The following is a 26871-nucleotide window of genomic DNA, read 5'->3' on the forward strand; positions in this document are numbered from 1 at the left end:
ACATGGCACTATTTTCTGAGATTCTGTACTTTGTTTACTAAGGTTTTCTTTCTCCTTGTAGTGATCACACTCCTGCCTTCTTCTCCCCCCTCCTCAGGCATCCTAAATGAATGATAATGTGGCAAAGCTTGAAAACAAATTAACCTACTTACTACTTCTTTTTTAACATCAATTTCTGAAGTCTGAATTATTATTTTTTACTGATGTCTGTCTTCAGCACATTGCCCGAAATGAAGTTTTCCCAAAATGCTTTTTGTTCACCACAGAACAGATACCGTACTTAATGCTTAAGTTTTCAGATCAGTTCCACAAAAGTGTTGCTTGGATCTCAGAAACCACTTAAATAACTATGGCCTTAATCCAAATACAGTCAGGTGCAACAATGTACACACAAGCCGAGATGGGGATTATGGATGCAAATTCCTATTGCCGTGCAAATAATCCATATTGTTCAGTGTAAATGGGGGAGTGAGGTTTTCCACTGAATACTTTGGTATTCACTGCAATGCAAATATGCATCCAGATGCCCATTTGTCTCTAATCTGCACATGCAGATCAAGCAGGGCAATCTATACGCAGAGTAGCTGCTTCTGCATTTGTTTCTCTCTTGCTGGATCAGGAAGATTGATTAAGCTATTTTACTATGATGACACAATCTACTCTTCTCTCTCCCATTTGCCCCAAAATGCACACTCCCCACCCCCCGACTCCCTGCTGATAGGTCTCAATGAATCAGTAAGATTTGTACTATATTTATAAATCAGTAACATTTCATTAGATTAACAGCCACGGAGCTATTTCTCAATGGCAGGACATCTGAGCGCTACCAGGAATTATTTCCTTCACACGCAATAAGGATTATCAGTCACAGAAAGTCACAGGCATTGGTGTGGTTAAGTGAGTGTGCAATTCTACCTGAGCAGCAATCGAAAGAAAGGAAGGTGGACTGAGCTGCCTGAACACAGCTTTCAAGAGGCATCTCCACTTTGTGACTGTGCATACCACTAGACAGCTCATAAAGAGAAAGGTAAAGAGACCCCTGACCGTTAAGTCCCGTTGCGGGCGACTCTGGGGTTGCAGCACCCATCTCGCTTTACTGGCTGAGGGAGCAAGCTTTTGTCCACAGACAGCTTCCGGGTCATGTGGCCAGCATGACTAAGCCGCTTCTGGCGAACCAGAGCAGTGCACAGAAACGCCGTTTACCTTCCTGCCGGAGCGGTACCTATTTATCTACTTGCACTTTGACGTGCTTTCGAACTGCTAGGTTGACAGGAGCAGGGACAGAACAACGGGAGCTCACCCCGTCACGGGGATTCTAACCACCGAACTTCTGATTGGCAAGCCCTAGGCTCTGTAGTTTAGACCACAGCGCCACCCGCGTCCCTCTTACACAGGCACAAAATATAACCAAGGCAAAACTGAGGTGACCCATTCCCGTTTTTATTGCCTCTTAACCATAGTAGGTGCAAGTGCAATATACACCAACAAAGAGACAAAAGACCCAAACTTTCAACACACACACACACACACACACACACACACACACAAATCTCTATTCTGCATTGCAAAAGGTAATCTTAACTACATGAAGAAATTAATTCAATATTGCATGGGCTTTAGTGTGCAACCATGGTTGAACTTAACTATTCACTGCATACACCACAGATGCACATGCACACCTTGTGATTAAAACAAGAGCTCTCCTGAAGTGCAATGGAATGCCTGCTTGTAAATACATAGACCGTGCATCTACAGTATCCACAAGCGTTTTTTTTCCCCTTCTAAAAAAACTGATCCTCAATATGGCAAGACAGAATCGTGTGTTTTGGCAGCAAAGAAACAAGGCTCCAATATATGGAGAGGGTGCTACTCCAGGAACATGTGAAATCTATCTTTAAAGGCAGTTATACTATATAGTTGACAGGTGACACAGCTTCTATCTGCATTTAGCCTATGGGTGACTTATTAAAACAAAAACTGCAAATTCAAATAAGGAGCCTCATTGTCTAGGTTATCTTATCTCACCCCATTTTTGTAAACAGCAGCTATAAGTTAAAGCCCCAATCTAGCAAGCCTCTGGGCACATTCATACAGAATGTGCATCTGTGTTAACTTTGTGCAAATAGTACCATGCGCAGACCTTTTTAAACGCTTGGAAAATGTATTGTGAGCAATAAAGTGAGCAAAGTTCTTCCAATAGTTTTCACAGGGTAGTTAATCAACTGCAAATGTACTTGACCAGAACCTACAACATCCCCCATTATGCTGCTAAGTTTTTTTTTTCTTCTTCTTCCCACTGAGTGGTTAATCAACTGCAAATAAACTTGGCCACAAACCAGATTATTTGCATTTGCTTTTCAGATCTAAAACACACAAAAAAATTACTTTATGGAAATCACTTCTTGCTACATCACTTATTACATCCCCACCCCCGGCCTTAATTACACTAAACCCATGCTTTAGTACAACACATATATGTATAAAAGAAGATGAGTCTCATGGCAAATGTTGCTCTGAAAGCAGTTATTGATCCTTTTTCTGAAGCATAATTCACTATTCTGTAAAGCAGTACTTTGGGGGATGATGATGCAGGCAATGAATAAGTCACCCTGGCAATTGGGTAATAAATAATGGCTGGCCCACTTTTCCCAACAATACCTCTCTCTTCCCCATCAGTATAACATGAAGGGTTATGCTGACAAACTGGATACTCCCAGAACCAGAATATATTTAATATGGAATACAATCAAGAACAAGTTGAAATAAGGTTGGAGGCGGGGGAAGTGGGGGGTGGGGGGAGAAATATATAACATTTCACATGACAAACCGAAATGCCTTTCTCTTCTCGTGCTCGGAATCACCAATAGTTTTGGGAAGTTGTTTGTTAGGAGAGTGTTCGGGGGTGCCTCTTGTGATCTAAGAAATCAGCATCTTTTGTGTTTGTTTGCTTGCTTGCTTTTTGTTGTGAAGAAAACACACACTGATAAATTGCACATTTAAAAAAATCAAAACTACAGACGGGTAAAGGGCAAAACACAGGAAGGCAAAAGGCTTTTACAGATTTTTATACAGCCATGGAAGCAAAAACTGAACGTTACATAGCTCAAGCCACAAGCAACCACCCCATTCTGCCCAACTAACCAGGCAAAATCTTTGCAACAAAAGGCTGTGTCAGGGATGCATAAAGCTCATTCCTCTATAGCTAAAATTACTTTTATACTTACCCTGGAACAATGCAGCTGAAGGACCGCAAGACCTGGCCTCTCATCGGCAGGGGACCAAGGGCCGCTGGGTGATTGCACCCCCTGCTCCCCACAAAGCACAGTATGGCAAGGGGAAGACAGCCTGGCCCAGTCTATCAGCCAGTGGGAGAAGAGGCCCTGTTTGAAACCCTGACCATCAGTGTAGATAATCAGACAGCTTCTTACATTCCCAAAAGCCACTAGCTGCCATTCAAGGCGGAGATGCCTGACCAGAACATAAATGTTTGCTAATAGCATAGCACTTTACACATAAGGAGTGTCCTGCTGGATCAAGCCAAAGGCCCATCTAGTCCAGCTTCCTGTCCAAACAGTGGCGGTTGGAAAGGCAGCGTAGCAGGGCAGTAATGCCCATCTGCCTTCCAAACACTGAGCATCACTGTTGGTTCCTGAGAAGGAAAGCAGGTGGAGGTAGCAGTGTGGTGCAAGCATGGCAGCAGGAGGGTCAGATGGGCTCCACTGCCACACCCATACCAAACCACTAGACCCTGTACCTCCACCTCCTTTTCTTCTCAGGAACCAGCAGCAGCCTTGGGTGTTCTGATGGCAGGTGGGCAACACCACTCTGCTTGTGCCGCCCTACCAACCGCTACTGGTGGCCACCCAGATGTCTGACCTGAGCGCAACAGCACTCTCCCCCATTGCAATACTCCCCCATGTGTCTTGCCCTTTTAGATTGCACACTATGACATGCCCTCTGTCTCTCTATCTCTCTCTATTGATGCAAGCTACTTTGAAAGGCGAGATGAAATAAATAATAAATTTTAAGATGCCAGGCAGATGGACTAGATAAGCTTAATACTTATCACACAAGCGCGCACACACACACACACACACAGGCAAATCTTTTTTGGGGGAATGTGAGGGACTAATCAAATCAAGTACAGGAGGCCTATTTAGGAGATCAGTGGTTTATGGGAAAGCAGACTTCATACATGCTAGCAGCCTATTAATTATCATCCAAAAGGAGGATGGTTAAGCTGTAGTTGAGTGGGAGCAGTTAAAAGAGATTTGGCAAGTAGAGTTGCCGCTTCTCTACCAGCACAAGGCTGGAAATCCTTTAAAGGTTCCATTCCTGATAGGAAGGAACAGGCACTTCCTTCTAAGCACCAAAACAGAACTAAAAAACAAACAGAAGCTTACCAGTCTCATCCTGCCTCTGAACTCCTAAGAGATCCAGTAGGCTAGAATCTCCCTGAAAGTTCCCCTCCATTTCCTGCTGCAGAGCATCATGAATGCGCCAATCTATGGAAAGCAGCTTTCGTTAGACATCCAGTGACTCAACTCTCTGGGCAAATTCATTGGAACTATTTGAAGGAAAATGTATTTTAAAAAAAGAAAAGGCAAGAGTTGGGCGGAAGAGAAATTTATCAGGATTCTTTCCCGTGTTTTCACTGAAGCATAGAAGGAAACCTGTTTGTATCTTCCTGCTTTGATAGCCTGCAACGTAGCTGGCAACAGCTGACTGCCCTATTTGCGAAGTTCAAGAACAAAACAAAACAAAGCAAAGACAGAATTTGTTGCAACAGATACCCCTGGTATTCTACCTACTTAAGGTAAAGGTCAAGGGACCCCTGACCGCTAAGTCCAGTCGCAGACGACTCTGGGATTGCGGTGCTCATCTCGCTTTACTGGCCGAGGGAGCCAACGTTTGTCCGCAGTTTTTCGAGGTCATGTGGCCAGCATGATAAAGTCATGGCGAGACCCGAGCAGCGCACGGAAGCGTCGTTTACCTTCCCGCCGGAACGGTACCTATTTATCTACTTGCACTTGGACGTGCTCTTGAACTGCTAGGTTAGCAGGAGCTGGGACCGAGCAACGGGAGCTCACCCCGTCGCGGGTTGTTGAACCGACGACCTTCTGATCAGCAAGCCCTAGGCTCTGTGGTTTAGAACACAGCGCCACCCGCGTCCCTTCTACCTACTTAGGAACTGCTAATAGGGCTGTGAAGATGGTATATTTGCAGCTACCAGCTGCATATTGCATATAATACAAATGTAACAGTATCATAATGCAGGAAAAAGGGGGTGAAGGTGAAAATGGGGGTTGCAAAAAGAGTAGAATGAATGAGAATGGGAGGGAATGGGGGTACGAAAGGGGCTTCTGAAATGAGGTTGGGAAAGTGAAAGGGGAGCTTGGTCTTTGCATGGAGTTGAAAGCAGAAGCTCTTAATGTAGGCTGGATAGTGGGATAGTTGGTGTGAAGAACAAGCCAGGACGCAGCCCCAGGTGTCCCAGTGAAGACTAGGATGAAAGTGAGAATGCATGTGCATATATATTTGGACCAGTTTTGTGTACCTATTTGCACATTTGTTTTTTCTTTGCATCACAAAATATGGATTTAGAAACATCCACAAAAAAACTGAACAGGTCTATTTTCATCCTAGATCTTCATTAGGATAAAGTTGCCTGAGAGCTTGTGCTTACATTTAATGTGTGCGTGTAATTCCCTTGAACATCAAACATCAAAGTGGCCTCATTCACAAAGAACACTTAGACAAACCATGGCTGAGCATACACACTTTGCTCTTTCCCTGCTCCTCCTGCTGTCACGCTACCAGCACCTAGGGTACACTTTGGCCTAGTGTTTTGTCCAAACACAGAGCAGTGTTTTGTCTTCTTCTACCAAACCATGAGTTGCAACCAAGGTTTGTTCTTGACTTACTATTTGTTTAGACTGAGACAAACTATGAGCCCAAGTTCAGATGCAATCCTAAGTCAAACCATGGCTTAGTAGTGTGGCAGAAGAAGGAAGAGTGAAGCTACCAAGATTTTCAAACTGTGCACCAGCACATTTGCTTATTCATGATAAGCATAGTTTGGCTTCCTGTTATGTGCCAAAGAGGCCACTTACTTTCTCTCTCTTATTTTAAAAAATAGATTTTATTAGCGTTTATAAAGAAAAATACAAAGAGATAAAAGAAGCCACTTTCTCAAAGCAAGTAACAACTGTCTTCATATGATTATCTGCCCCGTCCCCGTCCCCCCACAAAATTATCTATCTCCAGGCCACCTTGTGCAAGGAGTTCCTGGAGCTAGCACTGGTGGAACCAGAAATCTATGGCATGGCTACAGGGCAGCGCAAGCAAGTGAGGAGGCACTGGACAGGCTGTGGCACTGAGGCCTACGATACATGGACCTCGTTCCTACTGTCCATCTAAGTTGCAGGAGTCGAAGATCACAGACAATGTTTTTGGAACCACTTCCCACCCAATTTTCCATTTCACCACTTTTTCCACTGACGTAGCACTGGGGCTGGAGATATACATGATACAGGCCAAGCTGTAACGAAACAGTTTGGATGTACTTGTGACAGTGGGAATAATGACTAAGGCTACTGCTAAATCAGCACAATGGTGGCCTAACTGAAGTTTACCACTTTTCCATTACTCTGTAGCAGATTTTTTTCTCTTTTTTCAGAGTTAACATTCTAAATTGAGTCAGAGACTTTATAAATGAACACATAAAAATGATTAAGTGGTAAAACTTTACAAACTTTGTTGAAAACAAGTGCAAAAAAACAGCCTACAAAATTAAAATGTACAGTGGATAAATTCCTTTTCATGACATATTTCTTTTAGTCAGAAACCACAAGAATGTCCTTTCATAAGCCATCTAAGATGAAAATCAAAGAAGGTTGTTTTCTGTTTTTTTGGTGGAGTGCTATAAAATTATCACTGACATTTTAATTTAAAAAAGAAAGAACTATACGTAGAATAAATAGGACATTTCCCGTAACTGTCTGTAGTGGGTGCTCTGTCACTTCTTTGTAGAGTCTTAGTAAATTACACAAGTTCTCAGCTAGGCAGAGCAGCTATAATTCATTGTCCCCAGTAATGTAATCTACATTTATCATTATTTTAATTAAACTAAATCTTTAATTTGCTATCTTCACTTCCAAGGAAATATACCTTGCTCTCTTTATCACCCTCACAGACAGCATGTGCTCTTAGAGTACATCAGAGCTTTCCTTTAAAAATATTTCTTCTTTTCTGTTCAGCTTGGAATTAGATACCAACCACAAGATTTGTATTATGTATTACCGGTTCCCATTTACTTGGGAGTAAGCACCTCTGAGTATATCTGCATCATTAAGGCTTGATCTCATGCTTGCTACTTAAAGGTAGGTCCCACAGAGTTCTTTGGAGCTTACACCAAAGTCAATCTGCATAGGGCTGTAGCTTCCATAGGTGTTTCAGAAAGTTCTGGCTATGTTCCTACAATTTTAATGCCCCACAATATAAGCTATTTTGTCACAATTGCCTTACGATAGTTGCTGTCACAAACCTGGATGTGCACAATAGCTATCTTGATTTGGATGTGCAAGAGGGGTCCCAATCCAAGGAGTGAAGGGGCACTTAGGGAAAGGAAGCAAGCTTTGTATCACTAAGAGAAGGTCTGTTTATGTGACTTATGCTGCAACTGATATAAACACAAAACATATATTTCATCCTTAAATTTGTTCATACACAATGCTACATTTAGTTAATGTATTTCTCTTTCAAGGAAACTCGACTGCAGTCTAGTACAGTGGTACCTTGGGTTACATACGCTTCAGGTTACATACTTGGCTAACCCAGAAATATTACCTTGGGTTAAGAACTTTGCTTCAGGATAAGAACAGAAATCGTGCTCTGGCGGCGCGGCGGCAGCTTCAGGTTAAGAACAGTTTCAGGTTAAGAACGGACCTCCGGAACGAATTAAGTACTTAACCCGAGGTACCACTGTACCCACTTCCCTAAGAGTAAGCCCTGCTGAACTCCATGGAGCTTACGTCTGGACTTCTGAGTAGCTTCCACAGTTTCTATAAAGTTATAGAATTTAGAAGTGGAGCTCACCCATTCCTATTCCTGGCTGGCCAAATCTATGTTTGTTAGCACATTGTGATTATCTTTGTACACACAATATGATTTGGCTATCAGCTTGTAATTTCTAGAAGCTCACTGCTTCTGCCCTTGGAATAGTCTTGAGTAGCCACTAATGGTTATTCATGGTAAATAATTTACTTTAACGATGCAAGACTTGCAATACACAAAAAGAAACATTTCCCACAATTTTCCACAATTCAAACATTTTCCATAATTGCAATGAATCACAACCTTAAATCTACCCCCCTCCCAAAATAATACTTTTAAAAGCAACACAACTACAGATAAAACAATAATAAAATTGCAGGCATGGTTTTTGCTAAATTTGACATAACTTGAGCTATGGGTTGGTTTTTGTAATGAAGTATCTTTTTGAACAGCCAGAACTAGGCATTTGATAAGGGGATGGAGGAGTTTAAAAGTACAGTTTGTGTGTGCTGCCGTTACTCATACTCTGTGAATAATTAAGAGAACTGGATCCCTATAAAGGAGAGGGGCACACAGTGATCTCATCCGACCTACATGATTCCAAATAGGATTTCGTTACACCTTATGATCTTCTCAATGGATGTAGTAGTGCCCTCAGAAGACCGTATTATTCATTAAGTTCTCCTAATTAAGCAACACAAAAGGGAGTTTAATTACAATGATCTGTAAGTGCGGGAGACAATTCAATACAGTTGCAAAATTATGTCCAAGTCTATGTGACATCAACCTTCATAGAGGTGAGTTATTAAGACTACACACATATAATTCCAGAGACATATTCTCAGCTAAGATGATGCTATGAAACTCAAACTACATCATCTACCAAAACACAAATCACATGATTGGTCATGCCAGGGGTGGCAACATTTTTCAGCCTGAGGGCTGCAATGATCCTTGTTAACCTGGACTGTGTCTGATAAAAAGGTGTGGCCAAGCAGACATTTAAGAGTTTTGAAGGGGGTCATAAAAACCTTTTGACATTCCAGAATCCCAGAAGGGGTCCCTTGGGAGTGCTTAAAATTTTTTTTGAAACTTTTTTGGAAAAAGAAATAATGGACAAATTGAGGAGGAGGCACAAAAAGTTTCTGACATCACAGAAAGGGACAAGTCAGTTTAAAATGTAAGAATGTATTAATTTTTAAAAAAGAAATTGGGGGTTTTTCAGGCGGCTCCCACAAAAAAAAACCATCAGGGTGTGTGTGTATGTGGTCCATGATCCAACTAGCCCTGTCTTATGTACTGCATAACTTCATTTGCCTTTCTGTGGGAGAGCTGGCTGGTGACAGGCTCTATCGAACCTGAACTTTTTATTTCTTTAAAGCTAAAGTTCCAACAGATATTACAAGAATATGTGCGCTGTTCAAAGATTCCACTGACCAATTACTGATATATGAGAAAATCTGAAAAAATTCAGAGAATGGCCTTTTGCTTTTCATAATTACTTTTCAGAAGGTAAAGCAGTCGCCGAAAATCAAATCATTTATATGAAGAAATAAGATTCTGACTAGGCTAAGGATACATCTAGCATCTTGCCTTTTCTGGCCCTGAATGTTGTTTAAAAGCTCCCAGCCCCGCGATACTGCAAACGGGCAGCCTACAGAGGGCAGTGTTGTATCAGCTTTGGAGCCTTCCTTGGGCTACAGTGGCATGAAAAAGGGAACTGTCAAAAACATCCAATCCACAGTGTAGGGGAGGGGATGCAAATGTGCTAAACCTAATACATTTGTAAGCCAAAAACACTGAAGCAAGGTTTCTGAAAGACAACTGGACTTGAGGTGGGGGGGGGGGGTTCGAGGAGAAGAAGAAACTTCACATAACAGACTGTCAGACTGAAAAAGCTACCACAGTACGTACATATGGCATTTTCCTTTGTAGTTTGCCCAGTGAGAAAAGGTAACTAATCATAGCACTTCCTTATTCTTTGCAACAACATAAAAGCACCAGGTTACTGGAACCCGAGTTACTATCAGTATGAAGAACCAGCGTGAGCAGTTACGGTATGCATTTCTATCATTAGGAATAAGTACATTATCACTATATAGTGGGGTGGTTTTTTTTAAGGCCAATTCTATTTTTCAACCATAAAGAAAAGTGCAGGTTGGGCACTTCTACTAAGGAATGTAAAAATATAAAGCTCACATTTAAAAACAGTGCTAAAGACATCGATGAAAAAAAACAATATTTTACAAAACATTACACCCAGCGTTTACTTCATTTTCAACCTGCCCTTCATCAAGCAAGTGATTCCTGTGTGGGTCACATCAAATATAAAGCAAGCTAACAATGCAATTATTACCACAAAAACATTAAAACAAAACATTACATGATGACATAATGTAATTTTAATAATTTTAATTATGTATTTTGCTGATCAAGGTAGTGCAGAGATTTCATTTTTTGAAATAGTCACATTTGAAAGATGCCAATGTAAAATCATTTTTTCTTTGACACGTGGACAAAATAGCAGCAGCTTTAGTGTACTTATTAGGAAACAGGATGCCAGTTCTATACCCATAGAAAGCCACTGCCCCTCACCTGTAATTCAGTACATCATCACAAACACTTACAGCCCATTTATTTCAATGGGACTGAAGCATGCATTCCTGTGCTTTGCAATGCAGCAGTGTGAGATGACTAAATAATACACACACACACTTTTTAATTCAAATGTATTGCTGCTGATTATTAATACCATCATACAGAATATGCAACTCTGTTGACTATGCAGAGTTCAATCCCAAAAAGAAATGTATCATTTTTGTTTGAAACAAAAAGCAAATGTCAAAGTTGTTTTTATACAGACACACATTATTTTCACACACACACACAAATACACCATCATCATGATCATCCTCTATAAACACTGCTCATCTGCTTTATTTAAAATTGCTTGCTAAAATTCTTATCTTACTGAAGTTGTATAGGTCCAGGCATGCATGTGTCACAAAAAGCCGAATTCTGGCTATACCCAACAAAGAAACGCTTTGAAAACTTTTGCAAAATAGATCTGAACTATTTAATAGATTTTCCTATTAATTGTACATGTGGCAAAAAAAAGGGTAAGAGAATTCCCAATTTCCGAAGTCGTTTCCAAAGGGTATTTAACGAAATCTGTTACTGCCCATGTAGCAAGGCAACATTACAAAACTGACTAATTTACTAAGATCCTGATTGTGAACAAAGCTGCTGCTAGACTGAAATGCAGCACTGTTTATTCATATACAAGCATTTCACTTAAGGGATAATGGCAGTGCTCCTAAAGGAATATAAAAGCAAAGTGATTAGCAATCATTACTGTTAATTAGTGTTCACTTTGCATTTAGAAGGATGAGCCTCCTCTTTATGAATAAATGGAAAGTTTCTTTCTGAAGCCTTGCCAGACCTGCACTAGGTAAGCCTTGGACTGATAAGCAGACTTTAAAAGAAACAGTGGGGCGGGTGGGGAGGGGGGTGGAGAGAGAGAGAGGGAGATCTAGAGACAGATCAGCATCCAATTAATAAAGCCCAATTCTTAAACAGGAAAAGGTTTGAAAGGAATGAGTACAACTGGAAACTCATACTTCACATTGTGCAATCTCCCTGATAAAAGGAGGAAATGTGTGTTTATCAATGCGCTGTGAGCGCACAGTTCATTTGGCGTCCTGTAAACAATGCCTGGTTGCCCGTTTCCGAATACATGTGAGAATCTCGCAGATCCAGAGCACCAAATTCAGCAGCCAAGGTCACACTAGCAGTGCCCTGGAAATGGGAAATTGGGGGGGGGGAGAGAACCCTGCAATCAGAGGTTTACGTCTGACCATGTATAAAAGACCCCCAGGCTTTCTTGACATCTTTCACCACTAGCATTGCTGTCTCTGCTTATTCAATATTAAGAAAGCAGGGCTGGGGGGAATGAAAAGGCACCCGAACAGGGACAGATTCACTAAAAATGATGTTTACATAGTGCTGCATATTTCTCATGGTAAGAAACCACCTATGGGGGATCAAAAATGCAACAGACTCTGTTCCCCAGCTGTTCCCAGCACAATCCTCACCATGTTCATCTGCAAGTATCTTGCATAGCTTTCAATACAAACTACTTTTTAAGTCAGTATACTTGCGAGACTTAATCATGTTTTGGAAACTGATGCTAAACCCTTTTAACATGGGAAAGCATTCCATCAGCCAAGGTCACCTCTTCTAAACCCTCCTCAGAAGCCACCTTTTCTGCATGGCCTTTGGATTATCCGGGTAGGCAAACTAAGGCCCGGGGGCCAGATCCTGCCCAATTGCCTTCAAAAGCCGGTCTGCGGACGGTCCGGGAATCAGCATGTTTTTACATGAGCAGAATGTGTCCTTTTATTTAAAATGCACCTGGGGGTTATTTGTGGGGCCTGCCTGGTGTTTTTACATGAGCAGAATGTGTGCTTTTATTTAAAATGCATCTCTGGGTTATTTGCGGGGCATAGGAATTTGTTCATATATTTTTTCAAAATATAGTCCGGCCCCCCACACCTGAGGGACAGTGGACCGGCCCCCTGCTGAAAGCGTTTGCTGACCCCTACCTTAGCATCACCCCCAGAGGCAACCAGGTTTTAAGGACACGCAACTGCACTGGCTTCATTTGTCCCTTCCCTCCTTCTGCTGCTTCCTCCTTTTCCGGTTGCAAGATCCTTGGGGACAAATAGAGCTGTCTATTTTTGCCTATGCAATGTATAGTTTTTAAGCACAGTGTTGCCAGCTGTGAACCTTCAAGGTGAAAAGCAGAAACAAAGAGCATTACGCCACCTGAACGGTTTTAACGCTCAGGGCGGCAAGACATCGAAGTTGCCGAGGATCCTAGAGCCTGTCGTGCTATCAGTAAATATACTTGATTTTCTCCAAGTTGACTCCGCTTTCTAAACTCTGATAACAAAAAGTTGAACTGGCAAAATTGTATACACGTTGCTGTCAATTAGGATTGAGCCACTTGCATTTAAAAGGTCAGGTTTCTCTGCAAAAGCAAACGAAACAAAAATCATGGGTGCAGTATTTAGAAAAAGAGAGAGAGAAGGTTATGTGTATTCATAACACAAATAAGTTTGGGTCTATAAATTACAGCAAGGTCTGACTTACAAATTATCGGGCTGGTTGTTATTTTTAACCATATAATGGGCTGTATCCAACATCGCATGAATGGAAAACATGATAGAGCAAATTATCTTCCCATCGCTCTTCTCCCTCTGCAATCATCAGCGTCCACCACCTCCCTGAATATCAGGCTGGGACCCTACCTAAGATTGTGGGAGAGTCATCCCCAAATCGACTATAGAAAAATCAGCAAAACAGCTTACCATGGGGTAATAGCTGCTACAGAGAACAATTAAAAATGGCCTTTACAGAATGCCCTTACCATGTAGCCCAACCTTGAATGTGGAGACACAGTAAATGATTTACTACAACTCCATCGAAGCCAAAGCTTCTTTAAAAAAAAAAAACTTTCATTAATCCTAATCCATATGTAAACCATACTGGATTTTTACTTATTTTTTAGCCCTTGGTATGCATGCGCCTACATCAAAAGTGAAAGTGAGGAGCAGAAAGTGAGGAGGAATTAAAGAACCTTTTAATGAGGGTGAAAGAGGAGAGCGCAAAATATGGTCTGAAGCTCAACATCAAAAAAACCAAGATCATGGCCACTGGGCCCATCACCTCCTGGCAAATAGAAGGAGAAGAAATGGAGGCAGTGAGAGATTTTACTTTCTTGGGCTCCATGGTCACTGCAGATGGTGACAGCAGCCACGAAATTAAAAGACGCCTGCTTCTTGCGAGAAAAGCAATGACAAACCTAGACAGCATCTTAAAAAGCAGAGACATCACCTTGCCAACAAAGGTCCGTATAGTTAAAGCCATGGTTTTCCCAGTAGTGATGTATGGAAGTGAGAGCTGGACCATAAAGAAGGCTGATCGCCGAAGAATTGATGCTTTTAAATTATGGCACTGGAGGAGACTCTTGAGAGTCCCATGGACTGCAAGAAGATCAAACGCATCCATTCTTAAGGAAATTAGCCCTGAGTGCTCACTGGAAGGACAGATCATGAAGCTGAGGCTCCAATACTTTGGCCACCTCATGAGAAGAGAAAACTCCCTGGAGAAGACCCTGATGTTGGGAAAGATTGAGGGCACAAGGAGAAGGGGACGACAGAGGACGAGATGGTTGGACAGTGTTCTCGAAGCTACCAGCATGAGTCTGACCAAACTGCGGGAGACAGTGGAAGACAGGAGTGCCTGGTGTGCTCTTGTCCATGGGGTCACGAAGAGTCGGACACGACTAAACGACTAAACCAGTGTTTCCCAACCTTGGGCCTCCAGCTGTTTTTGAACTACAATTCCCATCATCCCTGACCACTGGTCTTGCTAGCTAGGGATGATGGGAGTTGTAGTCTAAAAACAGCTGGAGGCCCAAGGTTGGGAAACACTGGACTAAACAACAACAACAACATCAAATTCAGCAACAAGGATAGGATGCAGAACCTTTCCCTTTCCCCCTTCATCGGGTTTCACATTTTCCTGTAAAATGTGCATTCCTTTGCAACATATGGATGAAATCATGACCAACTGGGAAGATGTCCTAGTATTTAAATACAAATATTTCCCCCTTAAAGCATTTTATTTGAACAGTCATATGATAATCCGATATTCAGGAAGGGAAAAAAGGAGACAATAATTCTCAAACGGCTGAAAAGTTTTTATAAAAATAAGTACATCCCACTTTTTTATAAGTACATCCCAAAGTGGCTAACAATGAATTCATAAAAAAATCAAAACAGTTTATTCATTCCAGGTATTTGTACACTTCTTACTATTCAGAATTTCTAAGCAGTGTGCATAAAAAAAATTAACTATGTAGAGAGTAATAAAAATTTAAATTCCTCAGAGAGAGAGAGAGAGAGAAACCAGCTTTAAATGCCTACTGAAATAGGAAAGACTTTGTCAAGCAGCTGAATTTTAGCAAGGAAGGGCATTCCAGAGGATTGGTTCAGGCATGCATCTGAACCATGGGGGACCACAAACATAGACTCTCCCAAAGATCTAAGTTATTAGGGATAGATACTAATTACAAGTAAAATGTAACGCAGGAAAAGACACGTTCAGCTTTCCAAATGTTCCTCCCACGAGCCTGACACCTATGGACCCCAAAGTCCAGCTTTTCATCCATCTCTGCAACACCAGCAGTTTTAGCAAAGTCCTGACTAGCCTTTAAGGCCCTCTAAGCAATGCCTCAAAAAGAGTATTCTCTTTTCCCTTTAAGGTATTAGCCCTGCATTGTCTCCACACATGGCACTCTCACTGAACTCAAAAGAATGCTGCAAGTATGGGAAAAGTTAGAAGTTAAAAAAAAAACCCTATAAAGGGATTCAAATAAATCTTTCAAAAATTTAAAACTCATTATTCAGTATTACCGTGGTAGACGTCTATTAGAGTAATGACAGCTGAAAGGAGAAAGTGTTCTATTGGCAACACCAGGTGTATTTTTTCCATACCTATATGACAAGTCGTGAGTTGTATAAACGGTTTTATAGGTTGAGAAAACACATTAAAAGTTTAATACCTAATGCACGTGTTGGTTATGTCCTGGTTTCTCTGACAGATAACGTATAAACAGGCAAAAAGGCAGGGGGTATTTGTGCAGAGTATTTGCAGAAGACATACAGTGAATGGAACAAAATAATAAATTGCAGGGGTTTCTCCTACGCACAGACTCATTAGAGCTGAAATAACCAAAATAACCAAAATGCTGCCATCCAGATGTTGTTGGGACTACAGCTCTCACAAGCCCATCCAGCATTGCCAGTGATCAGTCCTGCAATATTTGTAGGGTACCATATTGGCAGAAGGGTCTATAAATATGACACTTCGTTCTCCTCCGCCCCCAGCCAGTCATGCATTTGGGAGTTCCACATGTATGACACCCTATAGTTCACAGCACAAGCTGAACTTAAATAATTATTTAGAAAGCCTGGACCTGTTTTAAGCCCTTGGGGTGAATGACAGAAGGCACTGCTTTAAAAGATTCACTATCCGGGCTGGTGCAAAATGGAAGTCCCCATTCTTGCTTAATTTAAGAAGCAGAACAAAATTACCGGTATGTGACCCTGTCATTATTCATCGGTCAGATAAGAAGAAAAACACTCTTCAGGTGTTCCATGTAGGGGGAAATAAACACTTGGTGCCACCACCTTCCAACTTGTGGAAGGACACTGTTTGTCGGGGAGGGGGGGCATTTTGCATTTGTGGAGGCAACCAGCATATTTTAGAACTCTGGGTTGGAAAGTGACGGAAAAGGAAACAGAGGCAGTTGACATAGAGCTAACACACTTGTTCCCTCTATTCTCCATCACTTGTATGGGATGCCTGAAGAGAACCAGCAATACCAACAGATCATAATGGAGATCTTGGTAATGCTAACAATTAGCCTATCTTACATAGCAGCACCCAGAAGCAAATTGCTTACCTATTAATACAGTACTGGCAATTATAATGATGCATATTTGCAAGAGGGGAAGAAAAACATTGAAAACACAGAAATCACAAAAATGCATATTTTTTTAAACTCGCATAAGCTTTTGCCACAGACAGAAGCTGATAGGAGTTGGGGTCCAACAACGTCCAAAAGGCCATCCCTGCCCTAGACTATGTCCAGGACCAACATTTATCCACACCATGGTGATGCCAATATGTGTGTGTTTGTGTGTAAAATTTGTATACCACATATCACAATGCAAAATGAGAACAAGGCAGTCCTTGTAGTATTGTGGTCTTGGGCTGTTTAAGGCTTTATAAGTCAAAACCAGCATTTTGAATTAGGCCTAGAAACTAATTGGCAGTCAGTGGACCTTTTCAATCATGGTGCCCTCCCTAGAGAATCTACTGGCTGTCAAATGTTCTTGCCTGTATCTTTTCAGGAAAGGGCAAAGACATTTAAAAGATTTCCCCTGCATATTTTATGACAGGTTTCAATGGTGTTTGGGTGGATTTACTGGTTTTTACTGGTTGCTTTTTTAAAGCTTCTACTGTAACTGTTGATTTACCCCAAAGACAGCCAACATGATGCTCTTAGGATGTTGCTGGACTCCCAGCTCCCATCAGCCCCAGCCAGCATGGCAAATGGTCAGAGATGATGGGCGCTATAATCCAACATATGGAGGGCACTACAATGACTGCCCCAATTCGGACTGTATGCTAACCTGGCAGTTTTACTGGAAGGCATTTTAAAGAAATAGCAGTACTTTGGGAGATTATTTTCCAGCACACAAAATATTCAAATTGTAAGATGTCTTATTCAGAAGCATAGCCATTAAAACATATTCTCTTCACTAGCTCCAATTACTATATACAGTTCAGTAAGTGCTGTACAACTCAAAAAAGAACTAGTCTGCATTATATCAAAGCATTATTTCACGGAAATAAACCATCTTTTCTTATATTATAGATGTTTGGCTACTGCAAAAAGCATTAGCCCGATGTATCAATTACAGTTTCAAACCCTGAGAAACTCCATAACAGGAGGCTATAGTTTAAGCTAACCAGAACCAGTACACTTTCGTTCCTTGCCAGCTAAGCCATGGTTGAGCCAGCCATAATGATGATGTCCGAAAGAGCCCTACTTCAGTAATTGATTTTGTTTTCAAAGGGATGTCAAAATAATGCTACTTCTAAAAACTTTACATCCCTCTTTTCTTTTAATAATTCTTAAAAAATTATTACTATTTCAACAAAATAAACAGAATATATATGTACAATCACCAAAATTAAAGAGGGATTGTATCTCAGGGAGGTTAAACAACATTCAGTGTGTCCTTGTATATGTCTTCAAAAGATTTAATTTGATTCCAGTATATTACCTTGCCCTTTTGTGATAAACACTCAAAAATGTATTACAGCTAACAAAAATACCCATGCCCCAAACCAGAAATGGGAGATTAACAAACAGGTATCTTTTGGGGTACACTGGGGTGCATATAGCCTCATCCCCTGTTGCCAATTAGTGCGTGCAACTGGTTATCCACAGCAAGAACTGGAACAGGGGCTTCATCCTTTTCCCATGTGAATAAAAAACCTAACATGAATAACTCCTACATTCTTTTTTCCTATAAATTACCCAATTATTTATTGGCATATGCAAGATTTCAAGTACAATTTTAGAACTGTTTTAAATGAATTCAGCTGTAAAAGCACAGTTATGGAATGTCTATCATTAATGCAATTGATTCCATATATTTATATCTTGAAATTTTCTTGAAGTGAAATTAATATCTGTTCAGAGCAAAAAAACCAACAACCTCACTTATTTAGTCCAAGACAACTTGATAACATCTCTTTCAACCATAGTTATAAATATCTTGCACAAACTTCCAAAGCAGAAGTTGTCAAGATATAACATTAGCATTAATTTATGTCATAACTGACTGTTATTCTCAAGATAATAGCAAAGTATTCAGTCCATGCTGTCTGGAGAAAAATGAAAAAGAAACTTTGTCCTGTCACTAATCATTTAATTAAATCTATCAATAACACATTCTCTTTTACACTTCTTACAACTTGATCCTAAGATGTGCTGTGTATTGAGGAAGTTAAAATGAATATACCAAGAACTATGGTTGCTGTGTATTTCCACAATTGTGATGCTACACTAGCACTGCAGAGAGACAGGTGCCTCAACACAAACAAGCAGAGTAAACAAAAAAAAAGAGTTATAAAAGTTTTACACTAGCAGGAGCAGAATCTTGCCAATGAGAGCCAAACTGGTCAGGCAATGAAATATTAGCTGTGCTTGAGCACAGCTCTAATGCTTGAGCACTACATACAGAGGCATCCACGAGGGCAAGAGATGTGTTAGACTCGTGTGCTTCCTCATCCCATTCCTGTTTTAACCTTCTCTTTCGAAGAAACTTGGCTCAGCTTTAAATACAAAGCAGAGAACCTTACCTTTGCTAAGGTTCTCTGCAACTTCCATCATAGAGCTTCAGTTTGCTGATGACAACATAGTGTGTGCACACTCAGAGGATGACCTCAAAACCATCCTAAAAATCTTCGCAGAAGCTTATGAGAAGCCTGGCCTATTGCTCAACATCCAAAAAACCAAAGTGCTGCACCAACAAGCACAAAACAACCCCTGTGCAGCGCCACAAATCCAACTCAATGGTGTAACATTGGAAAGTGTCAATCACTTTTCCTACCTGGGCAGTTATCTTTCCACAACAGCTCACATTGATGCCAGAATCCAGCATCGCCTGAACTCTGCAAGTGCAGCTTTCTCCCAACTGAAGTGCAGTGTTTGAGGACCGGGACATTTGCAGGGAAACCAAAATGCTTGTCTACGAAGCCATTGCACTATCAACATTACTGTACGCGTGTAAAACAGGGACCACTTATAAACGCCATCTCCAACTCCTTGAAAGATTCCATCAACCATGTCTCCAAAAAATTGTACACATCACTTGGGAAGACAGGCGAACTAATGCCAGTGTACTAGAAGAAGCAGAGATCACCAATGTTGAAGCAATGATTCTTCAACATCAACTTCATTGGACTGGTCATGTTGTTCACATGACTGATTATTGTCTTCCAAAGCAACTACTCTATTCTGAACTTAAAAATGGTAAGCGTAATGGAAAATGTAATGAGAGTGGTCAACAAAAGAGGTTTAAAGACTCAAGAGACAAATCTCAAAAATTGTAGTATACAGACAACTGGCAAACACTGGCCTGCAAGCGCTCCAATTGGAGAACAGCCTTTACCAAAGGTGTCATGGATGTTGAAGATGCTCAAACTCAGGACAAAGGGAAAAGTGTGCTAAGAGGAAGGCACGCTTGGCAAACCCTCACCATGATCAACTCCCGCCCAGAAACCTATGTCCCCACTTTGGAAGGACGTGTGGGTCCAGAATTGGCCTCAACAGTCACTTACGGACTCACTGTTCATAGAAGACAATCTTACTCGGCTAAGAGTGATCACCAAAGAAGAAGGCAAAGCAGAGAGCCTTGCTCAAATCAAACAATGGTTAAACATGCAAGGTTTGAGTCTGACTGGTTTATCAATGAACATCTGTTTTTAAACCAGGATTCCTGATTTGTACACCAACACTAAGTGGAAAGTTAGACTAAGCAGAAGACTCTTCCTGGCCACAAGGGAGAAGAAAAAGGAGGTGGAGATGCACTATGGCAGACACTCAAGTCCTAACTCTTAAAAATAAACTGATGGACCTTGTCATGTTAAGTCGATGTCAGGAGTTCTCATACTGAAGTCTATGAGCTTCAGTCAGGTGCTTCATGGTGTATCTGTGGATTTGTGGTTGAAGATCGGAGATGGCACATGCATCACATTAAATAACCATACTGAATTTTAACCGTATTTCTATTGTAGCTTATATTGTATTATAATTTGAATTCTATGGCATTAAAATTCTAAAATAGTATGATCGTGTCCTCGGGGGGGGGGGGGGGCTATGTGTCATGGTATGATTGGAAACAGAGGAACGGTGGGAGGAACCAGCTGGGAAACCCCCAAGGGAAGAAGGTCGGAGCCAGGGAATTGGTGGTGGGACGATGATGAGTGGTCAGAGGGAGAAGACTGAGAGGAGGTGTTGGAAGCTGGAGAGGTAACGGGGCTTAGGGAGGGGCGAGTCTGTGGCTGATGGAAGAATCAGAGGCAGAAGTTGAAGGAGAGGAGGAAGGCCAAGAGGCAGAAATGAGTTTGGCTGGTGAAAAGGCACAGGCGTCTCCCCCTCCTGCTGCGACAATTTCCCCTCCCACCTGGTCTCCCAGAACCAGGAAAGGTATGAGCAGGGGAAAAGGGAAGTTATCTTCATGAAGGTGAGGCTCAGATTGCTTGGGGAAAACCCTGGAGAGGCAGGGACTAGGGCAGCTGTGGGGAGGCAGGGACCTTTAGTTTCAGCAACTGCTTCATTGGGGCAAGAGCTGCCAGAGATGAGTTGCTTTGCTTATGAGGCCTGACATTCCTATGCTGATCCTGTTTTTGCTCCTCCAACTTGGCTCAGTGTGATTTTACCTGTCACCGCTCGCTCCTGTCATTGCATTCTGGCATGTACTGCCGAAATCACATACAGTGGACGCTCGGGTTGCGAACATGATCCGTGCAGGAAGCACGTTCGCAAACCACAGCATTCGCAACCCGCAGCGTTCACAACCTGCAGCGCAGTGTGTGTGCACAAGCGGGTCACGATTCGGCGCTTCTGTGCATGCACAAAGCGTGATTTAGCGCTTCTGCACATGTGCAAGCGCCGAAACCTGGAAGTAACCAGTTCCGGTACATCCGGGTTCGGTGAGGTGCGCAATCCGAAACTGTGGAACCTGAAGCGTCTGTAACCCGAGGTATGACTGTATAGTCAAAACAACCCCCTGGAACTGCTCCTGCACTATCAATCTTACCTTCTGAGATCTCATGAAGGCCTCCAGAGACCATGAGAGAGTCTCCTGTAGCCCAGTTACAGATAGGTAGCCGTGTTGGTCTGCCATAGTCAAGACAAAATAAAAAAATTCCTTCCAGTAGCACCTTAAAGACCAACTAAGTTAGTTCTAGGTATGAGCTTTCGTGTGCATGCACACTTCTTCAGACACACTGAAACAGAAGTCACCAGACCCTTCTATATAGTGAGAAGGTGGGGAGGGGTATTAGAAACCAGTAGGAGTGGGGAGAAACCAGAAGGTGGGGAGGGGTATAGAAACCAGTAGGAGAACACTTCAATCTCCCAGGACATTCTATACAAGATCTCAAAGTAGCTGTTCTATTACAAAGGAATTTCAGAAATAGACTGGAAAGAGAAGCTGCTGAATTGCAACTCATTACCAAACTTAAAACCATGGAGAGACCTGGTCTGAACAAAGACATTGGATTCTTATCTCATTATACATGACAAAGCCATTTTTCACCTTCTCACCCCTTGCTTTTTCCTGTAAGACCTATTGCAGTCGTTAAGAGTCGTCAACAGGCTCATCACAGCTATCTGCCTATCACCCATTCCCACCACCCTTCTGAGTAATACCCCTCCCCACCTTCTCACTATATAGAAGGGTCTGGTGACTTCTGTTTCAGTGTATCTGAAGAAGTGTGCATGCACACGAAAGCTCATACCTAGAACTAACTTAGTTGGTCTTTAAGGTGCTACTGGAAGGAATTTTTTTATTTTGTCCTGTAGCCCAGTCTGCCACAGAAAGAGCTTTTAAGCTGTCTGCCTTGTATGGCTTTAATCTGTGTGATATCAGCTACCAGGCCACCTGGCACATAGCGCTGTGATTGAATGTGTCAAATGCACACAAGTTGCGATCCTACCATACAATAAAATACAAAATATAAGAAATGAAAGAAGCAATAAAAAGACAATTAAAAATTGCATCTAGCACTGCACAGTAGAACTGCTACAATGGGCAGAAATTTTTGTTAGGTGGTCCTCCACGATCCTCAGCAATTTTCAAGTGGTCCATGGAGTTAAAATGTTTGGGAACCACTAGTCTATTGGATTACTGCAAAGATTTCTGAGTTACTGGTCACACAGAACTTGATCCTCCTGGAGAAGAGTTTGAAATTTATGTCCTACTCTAAGGACAGTAATTTTTAAAACTTGCTTATTCAATGAACCCTTTCCCCATTGATCTTCTGCCATGAAACTTCTGTTGATTCAGATGGAACATTGTACAGGCCTACTAGACCTCACCTTTGCTCCCAAGCGACCTGAAAGTTCACCCAAGGATACATACAACCCTATCCTACACATGCACATTGCAGAGGAAGACTGGTACTGATGGCCAAGCAGTCTTCTTACTGATCTCCTTACTGAAGAACCCTAATAAAGTCCAGGGCTACCAAAAGCAGTTTGAAAGCCACTTCCTCAGAACCACTGCAAGCTTTTCCCTTTCACACTAAGAAGCAGTTCAAATTTCTTTTTCAGGCCCCTATTGGAACCAATTATTTTACAGTTTGACTAGGACTACAGTTCGACTACCTACGGGACCACCTCTCCTGGTATGTCCCACAGAGAAACTTACAGTCTGCAAATAAAAACATCTTGAAGATCCCAGGCCACAGAGACGTTAGGCTGGCCTCAACTAGAGCCATGGCCTTTTCGGCCGCGGCTCCAATCTGGTGGAACGCTCTGTCACAAGAGACTAGGGCCCTGCGGGACTTGACATCTTTCCGCAGGGCCTGCAAGACAGAGCTGTTCCACCAGGCCTTTGGTCAGGGCGCAGCCTGACCCCCCTCCTCTGGCAATCTGCACAGAATTTTGTTTATTAATTGCCATCAATTTGATTTTAAAATGAAATGTTTTTAGAATCGTTGGATTATTTTGATGGTTGTTAGCCGCCCTGAGCCCAGCTTCAGCTGGGGAGGGCAGGATATAAATAAAATTTATTATTTATTATTATTATTATTAGGATCTGTGGAATCCAACCTAGGACTAAGGGAACATTCCATCAGCGCAAGGATTCCAGCCTGCACTACAGAATGTTTCCCCCCTCTATTCCCCACCCTTCCCCTTAGAAAGTCTGTTCTTCTAGGGATTCCCCCAATCCTCTGGAGAAGATTCAGGGAAGACACAGGGCACGCATAGGAGGGAGAGGAAAGTCCCATTGTGCAAGCAGAAATCCTTATAATACACTGTATTTCCTTGAACCTGTGGGCACACTAAAAATATTCTGCTGAGACCCATCACTGATTTTTCTTAGCTGAGTGGAGCTCAAACAAGCTATTGTCCTGCAAAGGAAATCCAAGTTTAGAAACACAAGGATTGCTATTATTCTGACCAATAAAAGATTTTCTACAAAGTAGTAGAATTTATCTTACAGAGCAACAACAAGCAGCATCCTGCTTGGAATTTATCCTCTGCTGTACCACCACCAGTGCATTAATGACTGTAGCCTCAAAAGTCTCAGGAGGCAGAACTTTACACCACTAATAATAATAATAATAATTTATTTCTACTTGCCCATCTGGCTGGGTTTCCCCAGCCACTCTGGGCAGCTTCCAACAAAAGATTAAAAATACATGAAAACATCAGTCATTAAAAACTTCCTTAAACAGGGCTGCCTTCAGATCCAGCACCACAGAAAACTCACAAAGTAGCACTACAAACATAACACAACAGCACCTTCTAAAATAAACCCCTTTTATCCAGACCACAGTGCAACTATCTTAATTCAAATCATGGTAGAGCTAAAAACAAAACTGTAAGACAGAAAATTTTATTTTTGGTTCACATATCAGCATAGCTTCCCCATTCAGAGAGTGGAAGATGCCAAGAGATCTGCTCAGAGACACGCTCTCTCCATTAGGTTAGTAGGAAACCCCATTTTTCTAGGAGCTTTGCTGGTTAGTTGAAAAAAAGCCAGTTTTATAAAAAAAACTTGCAGAGTTTTATAAAGACTGACATGAAGCTAACTTGCCCCAACCAACCAGAGTACAGTGGTACCTCAGGTTAAGTACTTAATTCGTTCCGGAGGTCCGTACTTAACCTGAAACTGTTCTTAACCTGAAGCACCACTTTAGCTAATGGGGCCTCCTGCTGCCGCCGCACCGCCGGAGCACAATTTCTGTTCTCATCCTGAAGCAAAGTTCTTAACCTGAAGCACTATTTCTGGGTTAGCGGAGTCTGTAACCTGAAGAGTATGTAACCTGAAGCATATGTAACCTGAGGTACCACTGTAACTTAAGGCTAACCACGGTTTGGTCATTAAAACAAAGGTGTGGGAACCTGTGGCTTTCCAGATGTTGTGTGACTACAGTTCCCATTGTCCATTGCCATTGGCCATGCTGGTTGGGGATGGTAGGAGTTGGGTTACGTGTTCCTCATCCCTGCATTAGCATTTCATTTCAGCTAGTACAGTCTAGAATGGAAGCAACAGCTTCCTAGCTCCTCTTCATGGCACCGAAGTAGGGAGTGCATGAGCCCAAGGTCAGATGTTGTTCACTCCTGTAACGATAGACTATGGCTATCATAACATTCAAACAAGGCCAATATATTCCATTTACGCTTGCTACTTAAAAACCTAGGTGAAAATGCCACTAATAATTCAGAATATCACCAATAACAAAACTGCAATTGAAAAAGTACTATGTAAGGCTCCGAGTAAGGAACACAATATAAATAATAAATTCCTTCCTCTTTGATTTTGCTTTAAAATTCATTGGCTTATTCCCGGAGAAGACGTGTTCCCTACAGTTGGGCACAGAAACAAAAGATACGAAACCTAAGAAATTGGAAGCAACAAAACATAATATATCAGCAGTGTAAAACCTGGAAGACATTGAATCACAAGGAGCATACAATTCTTCTTATGTTTCTCTTTTGTACTTCTTAGCATAAATCAGTTTTACTACTATAATGGGGTCTTTAGCCTGAAGTCAGGAAGCAACAATAAAGTGCAGAATAAGCTATAAATTAAGACCCATTTCATCTAAGTTTATTCTCTATAGGAAACGGCATGTAGAGCAATATATATATAGAGGAATACAGGAATGGTGGCTACAGGCCTCGGGCCTACAGTCTAACTATATTGAACATTTATTTTTATTTTTTTAGCTTTAAGAAGAAGAATTCTCACACAACCTACCTTAACAAGTTTCAGAAGTTTATAAAGATCTTCAACCTCATCACCTTCACATCTGGTATATACTTTGCCAGTTTCCACACTGGTGCCCTTAATAGTGCGGCGATAAAGTGGCAAGCCCATGGCTTCTGCATATAACTCTATTGCATGGTGCCCCACCGTTTGATACATGTAGCTGTCCAGCTCATCAGTCCCTTCTGGAAGACAGACAAAAGTAAAGCTGTATTAGCTAATATTTACAATATGTACTAATAAGGTAGGAGAGCCTGCCCCCGGTTTTGTTTCAAATAGAACCCATCTGCACTATACATTTAAAGCAGTATTATACTATTTCAATCAGTCAATTCTTGCTCCAAAGAATCCTGGGAACTGTAGTTTGTAAAGGGTGATGAGAGCTGTTAGGAGACCCCTGTTTCCCTCATAGAGCTAAAATTCTCATCACACTAAAAAAAATATAGTTCCCAGAATTCTTGGGGGGGAGGAGCCATGACTGTTTAAAACATTATAATAATGCTTTAAATGTTTCGTGCAGATGAAGTTATGGATGAATCAACCTGACCACTTTTGTATATGGATGGGAGTTACTTTATTCTCCAGCTCTGTGCAACTTTCCAACAAGTGATTTCCCCCCCCCAAGTCACCATGGGAACAGCAGTTTCATGTTTTGTGGGTTGCTACTTACATATTTCCACCACTCTCCCAACAGGAAATAAAAATGATAATGTCACAGGGGCAGGAACAACCATGTAATAACAACACAAAACAAAACTGGCTTTGTAAACAATCATCTGTATCTCTCACATAGCAGCTTTGAGATGTTATAAATCACTTTTGATGTTTTATTACCGTCAAATGGTAGATAAATGTTGCGACATAAATAGTAAAGTACAGTAAAGTACATCAAATCTATATGCATACACAGAGCAATCAGCTTCTACTTTGTGTTGTTAGGTCTAATCCATGCAATTCTTTAAAAAGCCAAAGCCCTAAAAAGCTACAAATGACAACTCCATAAAATAACCCATTATCCAGTAATAGAATAAAATAAGACTACAGCAAACCTGTCTTAAAAGAAGTCAAGAGATACTCCCAGCCTCCAACTCATGGAAGACAACCCAGAATGGCAACAATGGACAGAGCTAGGCCCCTCATCCCCACTCCTTTTTTTTGTGCA

At 41.6% G+C, this 26871-nt stretch overlaps 1 protein-coding gene across 5 annotated transcripts in view; it reads right to left on the reverse strand.

Annotated features, from left to right (window-relative positions):
• DPH6 (diphthamine biosynthesis 6) overlaps positions 1-26871 on the reverse strand; it is a 228915-nt gene that overhangs the window by 197503 nt on the left and 4541 nt on the right. For all 5 annotated transcript variants that reach the window (XM_079954618.1, XM_079954619.1, XM_079954617.1 and 2 more), the window contains exon 3: positions 25701-25894. In XM_079954618.1, coding sequence (XP_079810744.1) covers positions 25701-25894 — 194 coding nt within the window. The remainder of the gene's footprint in view (positions 1-25700; positions 25895-26871) is intronic.

This window comes from Podarcis cretensis (genome assembly GCF_951804945.1).
Source record: "Podarcis cretensis genome assembly, chromosome: 1".
In the NCBI taxonomy this organism is placed as follows: domain Eukaryota; kingdom Metazoa; phylum Chordata; class Lepidosauria; order Squamata; family Lacertidae; genus Podarcis; species Podarcis cretensis.